Genomic DNA, 12,809 nt, shown 5'->3' with positions numbered 1-12,809 from the left:
GCCAATAATATCACTAAAATAATCAGTTTTTATAGTCTTAGCAGTTATACACCGTGGCTGCTCAAAGCAGCTATAAAATGAATACACGTTGCTAAAATTGGATCTTGTGTTTCCTACAAAAGGAGACGTTTCCCTTCATCACAGCTATGATATGGTCAGGGTTCGCTAGGTGTCTCTGTCACACATAGGCTGAGTCTTTTAAAACATCTGAGAAGGGGCGCCTGGGTGGCTCAGTGGGTTAAAGCCTCTGCCTTCGGCTCAGGTCATGATCCCAGGGTCCTGGGATCGAGTCCCACATCGGGCTCTCTGCTCAGCAGGGAGCCTGCTTCCTCCTCTCTCTCTGCCTGCTTCTCTGCCTACTTGTGAACTGTCTGTCAAATAAATAAATAAAAATCTTTAAAAAAACAGGGGCACCTGGGTGGCTCAGTGGGTTAAAGCCTCTGCCTTCGGCTCAGGTCATGATCCCAGGGTCCTGGGATCGAGCCCCACATCGGGCTCTGTGCTCAGCAGGGAGCCTGCTTCCCCCTCTCCCTCTGCCTGCCTCTCTGCCTACTTGTGATCTCTGTCTGTCAAATAAATAAATAAAATCTTAAAAAAAAAAATCTTTAAAAAAACAAAAATCTGAGAAATCCAGTGGAAACCCATAGTAGCTCTTTCTACTGAAAAGTATGCTATTCAAAGTGTGGATCCTGAACTCGCAGAATCACCTGGGAGCTTGTCAGAAATGCATATTCTCAGGGCCCTGGTCAAGACCTGCTGAACGACAAGCTGCTGCTTAACACGATGAGCCGTATGGACATTAAAGACTGAGAAATACAGATTTAAAACACTGGACTGATCTTCTCAGGAAACTTTAGTTTTTAGTTCTTTTCACAAAATCTTTTGATTCAAAGAAAACAGTGAGTAGTGGGATCACAAGCAGAACTGTTATCCTACATATTAAACAACTGTAACTGAACAAGTGTAATACCTTAAGCCCTGAACTCCAAAGATCCAGTACATTTTCCATCTTCTGAAGGTTTTCATCCGAAATAAGAAAATCGCTCACAATGATTTCATGGACGTCTGCATGACTAGAAATAGATGCTGGTGAGGAAGAGTCACCTAAGAGGTTAGAGCTGAAAAAATCCATGACAGGGTGTGAGGGTTTCCTCGGTGACGACAGAGGTGATGACCCTGTAGAAGAAGGAAAGGTATTGTGGTCAGGCTGGAGGATGGATAACCCAAATGTAAGGAGTTCTAATGGAGGGTGAGATGTCAATTACTCACCAAGGTGGAGCAAAATGCAGAGAAATGACCTCTCAGTGTACTTACTTTTAAACTGCGCTTAGGCTGAAATTAATACTGTAATTTTAGTCCTGTCACTGATTCAGGACTGACAAGCATAAGATGCCTCCTACCCTCCCTCCCCCAAAATGACCTCTGTCCCAATCAAGGATGCTCCATATATATTCAGTTCCAGTGTGAACTGAAGGTATTATCATCTGCATGATCATATCAACATTTACTAAGTGCTTACTACGTTCCTGTAATAAAAGTGTTGTAAAGATGAGCTCTCCTAATACATGCTGCTCTGAGAGACAGGCATTATTATCTCCACTTCACTGATGAGGAAACAGGTTCAGAAGGGGTTAAGCAACTAACCAAGGTCCCAGTGGTTGTATACAGGTCATTATTATTTTATGTAAAACACTGGTACGGGTTTTAACACGACTAAAATTCAACTCTCTAAGTAGAAAGAGACTAGTACATACTAGTACAGATAATCAGGTAGTCAGTTGTAAGGCACACTGTTGGCCTTCAACATATGGGTGAAAATATGTACATATATATGCATACATATACATCTATATATGTATATATGGATATCCATATATACAATACATATACATAATTCCCACCCTCTGCCCCTACACATGGTGGAAGGGTTGGGGATAGAGGGATGGGTGAAAGAGCCAGAACAACTGGCATCTCCTTTTAAAAAGCAAAAAATAGAAAAGGTTACTCTTTTATCACATGTACATGTTGGAATTAGAGACTATTTATCATCATTTCTCACATACTTCGCTTTTGGTATGAGGGTCCTAACAACCAAGATTAAAAGCCCTCCCTATCTTCCTTAGTGAATGAGATGAGTCAAACAAAGATAAGGCTAGTATAGAACTTGTTACTTAAAAGTAAATCAAGAATTCTTTGTGAAAGGGAAAGTCATTCCCTATTATATATTTTTTACATAAACAATTTATCAACAAATGGTTTACGCTAGTCAAATATGAGATACTACCTACCTATTCTGAAGAATAATCCCGAAGAATAAAAGCAGAGTGACAAAGTACGTGAATGTTTTCTTTCACTAGATTTCACCAAGATCAGCACTTGTGGGAAATGCAAGAGGCTCTGCTTTTTATTTTTTATTTTATTTTTTTATCTTTTTAAAAAGATATTTATTTATTTATTTATTTATTTGACACAGAGAGAGAGAGAGATATCACAAGTAGGCAAAGAGGTAGGCAGAGGGAGAGGGGAAGCAGGCTCACCGCTGAGCAGAGAGCCTGATGTGGGGCTCAATCCCAGGACCCTGAGATCCTGAGATCCTGAGATCCTGACCTGAGCCAAAAGCAGAGGCTTAACCCAATGAGCCACCCAGGCGCCCCTTTATTTTTTATTTTTAAACATATATTCACTTTTTTAAAAATAGAATCACATAAATGAAGAACTTGAAATGTCCCCCAAGGATTACACTGCCCGAGCCTTTTATTTACAAGTGAGGAAACTAAAGGGTAAAGACATTTCTTATGCGATGGCTTAAATGGCCCATACATTATATAACACTGAGTCACAGGGCAAGGAAAATGTTCTATTTTAATTATTTTAAAACATTCTGTGTCAAAGGAAAAGTTTCAGTCTGGTGCTAGTATCCTTTTATAACTTCTGTAACACTTGCTCCTCTCTCCTTTCAACAAAGAAAAAGCAGACTTCAGGCTGAACACAACACATTCACCAGCCATATTCAATCAAAACTTATTAACTATGTTTTAGTTTCATTTATTTTTATCACTGTTTTCTTTTATAAAAAGGGCATATTAGAGTTTTATGCTATAATCAGCAATGGCACATATGAATTTTCCTTTTAATGAATTTAAGCAAAAAATGAATATATCTGAAGAAAAAACACAAAAAGAACAAGTGGTATGAAGATAGGACAAAAATCATATACAAATGCCTGAATGTTGGGAAATAACACACTGGTTCATGAAAACATTTAAATGGGCCAAACTCTCTGACATCCCAATAATTTTTCTAAAGTATTTGCCCTCTAACCTAGCAGTTTTAAGAAAGGATGCCACACACTATAATAGATTAACCTGTCTTAATTGTAGTATTTTAGAATTTTATGAAATTATTTTACACAGTTATTAGCTAATAAATTAGCAACAGCAAATTTAAAAATCCTGCCAATAAGTAATATGCTGAAATTATTCCTCTTACTACACAAATGTTTTTCACCAAACCACACAATGTCATATATTAATAAAAAGAAGCTAAGGAAAAGTCATACCATCTGTCTTTGAATGACTTGAAATATTTAAATCACATCCTTTTCCAACTTCCATCCTTGTTTCTCTTACTACAGGGCTATTTCCTGCTGAAAAGAAAATTAAAAAAAATTTTTTTTTATTAAACCAAACAACTCTCATATTAAATGCCTAAATGCACATCCCTAATTTAAGAAGATAATAGTATCTAAGATTTTAGAACAAGCAAAATACAACATGCTGGGGAAAGAGGAACACTAAGTCAAAGAATAAGAAGAAAGAAAAAAATCTGAGACTAGAAAACATCTTATTGTATTATCAGGAAGCTCAACTTTACCCACCAAATATAGATGAAAGAGAATTCAGCCTACTATAGCATTCAATTCGTACTAAGAGACTAAGTGGATGAATGACATTAGAACTTAGACGGGGCGCCTGGGTGGCTCAGTGGGTTAAGCCTCTGCCTTCAGCTCAGGTCATGATCTCAGGGTCCTGGGATCTAGCCCTGCATTGGACTCTCTGCTCAGCGGGGAGCCTGCTTCCCCCTCTCTCTGCCTGCCTCTCTGCCTACCTGTGATCTCTGTCAGTCAAATAAATAAACAAAATCTTTAAAAAAAAAAAAAAAAAAGAACTTAGAAAAAGCTGTGCTATATTATAACAGAGGTATTTCCAGGCGCCTGCTGCTCTTCACTAGTTGTAATCAAACAAAAATGACAGCAGTTCCCCCAGAACAGGGACTGCCTCACTTCCACCTTAGGAACCCTCAGTCAATACATGGTGAAAAGAAAACAGCAAAGCTTCACAAGGATGTCTGTGTTTGAGGCTTATGTATACTTTACCAACCTCCACATAGCCTTATACCAAGCAACAGCAATACCAAGAGGAGAAAATGGGATGATAAATTTATAAATTCTAACCAAGTCTACATGTGAATTGGGATATCTAAATTCAGTGCATGTTGTATGCTTAGATCTCAAACTCTTTGTGAAAAAGGTAGAGTATTAATGAATAAATACTATCTTGCATGCTAGAAAAGAACAGGGGTCTTGAATCCCAAGTGATGACCTTGAAAGGTTGGAGCTGGGGCAAGGAAAGGAATCCCATATTGTCACTGGGAACAATAGTACAGTAGTAGGGCAGCCAGTGGAAAAGGAAACAAGATTTTGGTGATCATCAAAAGGGTAGAGACACAGAAGGCAAACACATGGATTGATTATTAAACATTTTATAAGATAGTAGGCAGCACTTTGGGTTTGCTCAACAGGAACTACAGGCTGAGGTACCCAGTGTAATCAAAACATGGTCAAGATCACTGATGAAGAATGAATAAATCCCAGGGTCCAATCTCTTGAAATCAGTTAAAATTTGGGCAGAAAATGTTCAGTGTTAGAATGTTTAGTGGTAGGTTCTGGTCCTATTTGATGATCCAGTGCAATAGGCTGAAGACTGAAGAGCAATGGAAACTCCATGTCTACAGAGGGAGAGGAACCAAATACCAGGGCTGTAATATCCCATAAACCCACCAGCCTGCTGACTCTGAGTACGCTGTGCCCTGTGCCTTCAAGGAGAGATCCTTGGAGTTATGACTATTTTTGGTACCTGCCCACTGCCAGGCCCATCTTAGGAGGGCTTTCTGTGCCCTTTAAAGGAATATTTACTTAGGGTGAGCTATTTCGGATCTTGTACTTTACTGAATAAGGAATGGATAGGTGAAAGGAGGTTTATCTCCTTTTTCCACCTTCCATTCATCTATCAATATACTTCTTGGTATGTATTAGCTTTCAATTCTGTTCCTGACATAGTCCAAAATGGGTTCATCTTTGTGGTGAAAATCCAGTCTTCCATACTCACAGAAATGCTGCCGACAAAGTCCTAGCAATGGCTCATAAACTTAAAAGGTTCTGAGGGTTCCCTATATTTATTTATGCCTTGGGCATTTAGTTTCCAAAATAATCCTGGTATATAAACGACTGGAGTAAGGAGAGATGCAGTATATTCCACTGAGCAATATATAATGACTACCATGTTGCTTTAACACTATTGTTTTTCATAAAAGTAATAGTCAAAGTTCATATAAAAATCCAGCTGTCATATAAGAGCCAAGAGTAACATTAAAATGGAAAAAGTTCCCCCCAGATGATAGTGATACACAGGACTGAGAACAATCACTGGAGAAGCATTTCCGCAATCCTAAGTCAACAGCATTAATGAGCCCAGTAACATCTTAAATTAAGAGATATCTTTGGGGCGCCTGGGTGGCTCAGTGGGTTAAGCCTCTGCCTTCGGCTCAGGTCATGATCTCAGAGTCCTGGGATCGAGCCCCGCACCGGGCTCTCTGCTCAGCAGGGAGCCTGCTTCCCCCTTCTCTCTGCCAGCTTCTCTGCCTACTTGTGATCTCTCTCTCTGTCAAATAAAATAAATAAAATCTTTTAAAAAAAAAGAGAGATATCTTTAAAAATATACATAACCTTGATTATGAAGAATATCATCAATAATAGTAGGAACCCGCACATCTGGTACCACTTCTCCCTTAGAATGACCTGGCTGTAGAGCACCTGATTCAATGTTTGGAGTCACGATAGCATAACGAAGCAGTTCTTCATACTCTTCCTATGAGAAGCCAAGGACAAAGAATGTATTACAACAGTCACAGTGGATATTCAGGCAAAGAACAATAAGGCCCAATTAAAAATGTTCTCAAAAAAACAAAAAACAAAAACAAAAAAACAAATAACAACAACAAAAATGTTCTCTACTTCAGTTCTCAAAATAGTATTCCCATGTCATAAGGAATGTGTACTTTCTTAAAAACAGGACAAATCCAACAAGTAAACCTACCCAGATTTCTTCCAGTGATAGGACCTTAGTATACAGATTCCTTCAGTATGTCAATTTAGCATCGGTGACACAAAGGTAACCTAGAGTAGTTGCCTGAAGCCAATCAGCAGCTCCAAGGCAGAAGAGCCCTCCCTCAATTGGCAGCTTCTTGCAGGAGGCAGAGACACAGTTAGCCACTTGTCTGCTTTTCAGAAACCTAGTTTGAAGATGTTGCTCCCAAAGACTCCACAATAGGACAGTCTAGGGATGAAAAGGAGTTGGATTGTGGCTTTCCAACAGCCACGATCCAACAAGAGCCACTCAGCAACATCCCTGAGTCTCTTTTCACAGCATGGAAAGAGTATAAGGGAAATATTGGAAGAGAACAAATACTGAAGATAAAAAGAATGTGAATGCAAACCTGTTCCACTCTAGCTGCTGACACCTTCATGGCACATGAGAAAGGAGGGATAAAAAATAGAGGAGACAAAGTGTAGACCTTATGCAAATATTCCTCAGGTTTAAAAAAAATTAGAATTTCCTAACATAGATACTTAGCTTTTTCTTTAGCCAAATCAAAAAATGATACCTGTGAAGTAAAAAATATAGTGGAACTTAGTCTCTATTCACAAGGGATTGGTCATAATGTAACAAATATTCCTACTAAAAGGAGTCATTTCTAAGAGTCTTCTGCACAGACCCAGAGAATATCTTTGCATTATAAAACTGGGGGCAGGTTTTCAAGAATGTTAAATGTTATTATTCTAAAGGATTACTTTGTATTAATTTTTCTCCATAAGAAGTTGTTTAGCTCAGATAGAGAACTATCATCTCATTAGTCATAACTGTTTTATTATTTGGATTCACCTTCGGTTTGAAGATAACCAGTGGTCAAAGCTACCTCTTTGAAGGGTCCTAGTCAATACCTGCTGAAGTGAATTAAGTGAATTCTGCCTAGTATTTTATATATATAATTTTATATATATAAAATATGTATATTAGAGAGGTCAGTCTCATAAAATATGTATATTATATATAACATGTTATATATAATATACATAATATACATATCATGTATACATAATATACATATTATACACATATAATATACATAATATACATATGTATACTATACATATGTATACTATATGTATACTATATATGTATATAGTATATGTATATGTATATATGTATATGTATATAGTATATAGTATACTATATATGTATATGTATATAGTATATGTATACTATACATATGTATATTATGTATATTATATGTGTATAATATGATTATGTATGTTAATATACATATTATACAATACAAAATAGTATGTATATTATATGTATATGTATATGTATAATATGTATATTCTATATATATAAAATATTTTATTTATTTATTTGACAGAGAGAGAGAGAGATCACAAGTAGGCAGAGAAGCAGGCAGAGAGGGAGGGGGAAGCAGGCTCCCGCTGAGCAGAGAGCCCTATGCTGGGCTCAATCCCAGGACCCTGAGATCATGACCTGAGCTGAAGGCAGAGGCTTAACCCACTGAGCCATCCAGGTGCCCCTGTCTAGTATTATATTTAATAAAACCATTATGATATGATATAGGTATTCAAAAATTAGCAATCTTTACTTTTTCCCTTTGGTTTTCTATGAGTAAGAGTATTTAACTGCCCACCACACTCAAGTTTTGAGCCATGATTGTATCACAGTTAACAAATTAAGTGTCTTGGTGTTTCCCAAAGGAACAAATGTAACTGCACTCAAGAGTTCTATAGTCCAAACTACCTTGAATACTGCAGCAGTAGGCGATATCAATGCATTTCAAACTAGCTTCCAAGGAGGTGTTTAAAGGGATCCATAATGTTTTCTTCAAATTTCATTTTTAAGCTATTTAGCTCTTTTAGAAACAGTAATAAAAGGAGTATGCATTACCATAAATGCTAAATTTTAACAGAATCAAAAAAGTATACATTCTTAAATTTTTGTGTTGGTTGGAATAAAGCTCCTTCTCCCATTGATGTACATGTCAAGGTCTTGTCAACGTGTCATGGATTAGAATGACTGTAGCTCTGCACAAGTTTATTTTCTGTTTTGAATTCACATCTATACATGTATGTTCATGTAACTTGTACAGAGGAATGCACAACTGTAACACATGTGGCCACAACAATTTCAAACCACTCAAACTCAAGCACATCTGATGGCTCCCGTCCCTCCTTACATGAGTATTGAGCTAGCACTGCAGTAGCAAACGACTTCAGACCATGTTACATGCTTATCATAATAAAAGAGTTTCAGCACTTATTCCAAGTCTGAGTCTTCTGGGTGCTTCTTCTGTGATTTTTTAATTTATTACATAAAGTTTGAAGAAGTGACAGATTTTGTTGGTGATTGAACACTCAATCAAAAATTTTCTGTCAATCATTTTCTATGCTTTGGATCAGTTTATTTGAAGATGAGATATGCTTTTAAAAAGCTTCCAATTTTTCATAATGCATAGAGAAACTGAATCACTATGTTAAACACCTGAAACTAACATAACACTGTGTGTCAACTATACTAAAAAAACCCAAAACAAAACAAAAAAGCTACCGTTTTCAACTACTTACATTAAAAATTAGAATTTTCTTGGGACGCCTGGGTGGCTCAGTTGGTTAAGCCGCTGCCTTCGGCTCAGGTCATGATCCCAGGGTCCTGGGATCGAGTCCCACATCGGGCTCCTTGCTTGGCAGGGAGCCTGCTTCTCTCACTGCCTCTGCCTGCCTCTCTGCCTGCTTGTGTGTGTTCTCTCTCTCTCTCTCTCTCTCTGGCAAATAAATAAAATCTTTAAAAAAAAAAAAGAATTAGAATTTTTTTGAAACAAGATCGGACTGGGGAGGGAGACAAACCGTAAGAGATTCTTAATCTCAGGAATCAAACTGAGGGTTGCTGGAGGGGAAGGGGGTGGGAAGGATGGGGTGGTTGGGTCATGGATATTGGGGAGGGTATGTGCTATGGTGAGTGCTGTGAATTGTGTAAGACTGATGATTCACAGACCTGTACCCCTGAAGCAAGTACTATATTAATAAATATTATATATATATACACATATGTATATGTTAATTTAAAAAAATCTTAAAAAAAAAAAAACTAGAATTTTCTTGATATCACGTATCCCAAATAACATATAGAAGCAAAAAGGTCACTTAAGCTCATCAAACTATGCTGGTCTTCTATTATCCATTAACATCAAATGTGCATTCATAAAAGCAGCCTCATTGTTTTTCCTAACTGAGTCTGTAAGAAGTAAATGTCACAAATTTGCATTTATAACATAAATCTATACAATTATATTTCTGCTTTAGCCTTTTCCTACTGGAATTTGAAGTAAAATTGTTTTGTAAAGATGGTTTATGCTGGCATATGTTTGAAAATTTTAAGTCTTTAGGGTAATTAAATGTAAAGAAGTGACCTGGTTTCAGTTTCAGTCTTGATTTGCATATTTAACATAGATTACTTATAAAAAGTAAATGTTAAGTCACAGCAAACACAGCTCTTTACATGTCACGGCTAAGGGAAGAAGAGAAACAGATACTCCAAAGGGAGAATCATTAGAAAGAAAATTCAATCATCAGAATTTGGGGCGTGGTATCAAACTCTGCATGGGGCGCCCCCACTCAGCAGAGGACTTGCTTGAGATTCTCTCCTTCTCCCCTGCTGCCCCTCCCCACCCCCTAAAATAAATAAATAAATCTTTAAAAAGAATCCCCCCTTCATATTGCCACTGTCAACTCCTTTGTTAGAGATGTCATAATAATAAACACATGTCTGAATTTTAAATTTACATTTCCTGACAGAAAATAAAAGTCAGTATTTGACATGATCCTATCACCAAGGCAGGGGGCTCTTAATAGAGAAAAAACAATTTAAACCATCAGAAATACATTTAATTTTTTTTTTTTTAAAGATTCTATTTCTTCACCTGACAGACATAGATCACAAGTAGGCAGAGAGGCAGGCAGAGAGAGAGAGGTGGGAGAAGCAGGCCCCCCGCAGAGCAGAGAGCCCGATGCGGGGCTCGATCCCAGGACCCCGGGATCATGACCCGAGCCGAATGCAGAGGCTTTAACCCACTGAGCCACCCAGGCGCCCCAGAAATACATTTAATTTTTATGTTGACAAAAATAACTATAATTCTTAAAATAGATTTAAATATTCTTTTTTTAAATTAAATGTATTTATTTGTCAGAGAGAGCATGCTTACATTAAGCAGTGGGAGCAGCAGGCAGAGGGAGAAGCAGGCTCCCCATTGAGCAAGGGGCCCAAGACAGAACTTGATCCCAGGACTAAGGGACCATGACCTGAGCCAATGGCAGACACTTAACTCTCTGAGCTACCCTGGCATCCCATAGATTTAAATATTCTTATCACTTAACACTAAAGCAGGAGGCTCTTATTAGAGATAAAGTGATTTAGACTATTACAGATATATTTAATTTTCATGTTGACAAAAATAACTGTAATTCTTTAAATAGATTTAAATATCTTAAATTTTAAATTCCTAAACTTAAGATTCTGAAACCTTAAATCACATCAGTTTCCCAGTTATTACAATAAAAGGAAATACTGGTCTACTGGTTTCTGTAAACCTGAGTCAGTCCTAACAAAATACATAACATTTCAAGTTCAGTAACTCCCTGCCACAGAGAAGTTTAACAGTCCAGCAGCAGCTGTTTTCCCTTTATTCCTTTAAGTTACTAAAACCTCAGGGTCCGACCAGGGGAAAAGGCCACCCAGCAACATTTCTCAACCTCCCCTTCAGCAGGTATGGCCAAGAGACCTGGTCTATGAGGTCCAGGTATAAATGATGTGTACAACTTCAGGTCCTGTCCTTAGAAAGGAAGCTTCTTGCTTCCAACTCAGCCCTTCTCCTGGTTAGAGTTGGTGGTGAGCTAGCACCCAATGATACAAACCTCTTCAACACCCTAGGGCATGGCAGAGCAACACAAGAAAGAGACTGGGTCTTGGGGTGACCTCAAGACTATCAGCTCTGACTTACATGAGTCTATGTATCAGCTCAGGCTTTTAAGTAATTCACTTAAGCAAATCTTATTTGGTTCCTGTTAAAGTGGCCAAAACAACACACTATTATACTTTCCAAAGAGCCAAAATAAACTTTTAATTTTGGCTGAGAACATATAAAAATGTGGCTGTTATAGACCAAATGTCTGTGTCCTCTCCAAATTCACATATTGAAACCTGACTCCCCAGAGCAGCTATATTTGGAGATGGGGACTCTAAAGTAATTAAGGTTACATAAGGTCCTAAGAGTGGGGCTGATGTTAGGATTAGTGTCCTTTTAAGATGAGAAGATGGAGAGTTCTCTCTCGGCCCATGCATGTGCACTTACGAAAGGCCATGTTGAGGACTCAATGAAGCCCACCAGAAACGGATGCCAAACGTAGCTTTGGTACATCCAGCATTCAGAACTACGAGAAAATAAATTTCTGTTCTTTTAGCCACCCAGTCTATGGTGTTTTGTTGTGACAGCCCAAGCAAACCAATATAGTGACTATCCTGTATTTGTATTTTGAGGTCAATTAACTTTTAATTTTATTAGTAAACGTATTATTTTTTATTAAAGTATATCAATACCTAGAAACAATAAAGGGTACTTGAGGTTAATATTTTTTTAATGTTTTACTAACTTTGTACTTTATTATGTGATTACATATAATTTGAGTTGAAAACCCAGGAAGTATTTAAATTTTTGGAATACTGAAGATACACTTTTCTGAGTTTCTTTTGGGCAAAATTTAGACCATTATACTAACTCAAAGACAAAGATTTCAGGGAAAATGGAGTATGGTATTTAAAATTACTACTGTAGGGGTGCCTGGGTGGCTCAGTGGGTTGGAGCCTCTGCCTTCGACTCGGGTCATGATCTCAGGGTCCTGGGATCAAGCCCCACATCGGGCTCTCTGCTCAGTGGTGAGCCTGCTTCCTCCTCTCTCCCTCTCTGCCTGCCTCTCTGCCTACTTGTGATCTCTCTCTGTTAAATAAATAAATAAAATCTTTAAAAATAAATAAATAAATAAAATAAAATTATTACTGTAGTTTTACTTTTGCATCCCTTCTTCCCTTTTGAACCTGGTTGAAATGTATGAGGTCAATTAACTTTTTAATTGGGGGCAGTTATCACTAGATTTAGCCAATTCAGCTTTGCTCAATCAGAGTTATTTTATTACAACTTCCTGCCTGATATATCAGTTCTCTGTACGTATGTTAACTTATCTTAGGTAAGATGAAAATATCAGGTATTTAAACAACTATTTTTGTTTCATATATGTAGATATGGGGCAAATGGGCTATTTTTGTTTTTTTAAAGATTTTATTTATTTATTTGACAGACAGAGATCACAAGTAGGCAGAGAAGCAGGCAGAGAGAGGGGAGGAAGCAGGCTCCTT

General features: G+C 37.6%; 1 protein-coding gene across 3 annotated transcripts in view; it reads right to left on the bottom strand.

Annotated features, from left to right (window-relative positions):
- The window catches only part of POC5 (POC5 centriolar protein), a 41,459-nt gene that overhangs the window by 22,686 nt on the left and 5,964 nt on the right, over window positions 1-12,809 (bottom strand). For 2 of the 3 annotated variants that reach the window (XM_080804911.1, XM_080804912.1), the window contains exons 4-6: window positions 6,005-6,146; window positions 3,560-3,646; window positions 971-1,176 (exon numbers count right to left, since the gene is read on the bottom strand). In XM_080804911.1, the coding sequence (XP_080661037.1) occupies window positions 971-1,176; window positions 3,560-3,646; window positions 6,005-6,146 (435 nt within the window). The remainder of the gene's footprint in view (window positions 1-970; window positions 1,177-3,559; window positions 3,647-6,004; window positions 6,147-12,809) is intronic. The other variant, XM_080804913.1, reaches the window with a different exon arrangement.

Source organism: Martes martes, assembly GCF_963455335.1.
Source record: "Martes martes genome assembly, chromosome: 5".
NCBI lineage: Eukaryota > Metazoa > Chordata > Mammalia > Carnivora > Mustelidae > Martes > Martes martes.
Note: the sequence above shows the minus strand (reverse complement) of the source record. Positions and strands in the feature narration are given on the sequence as shown.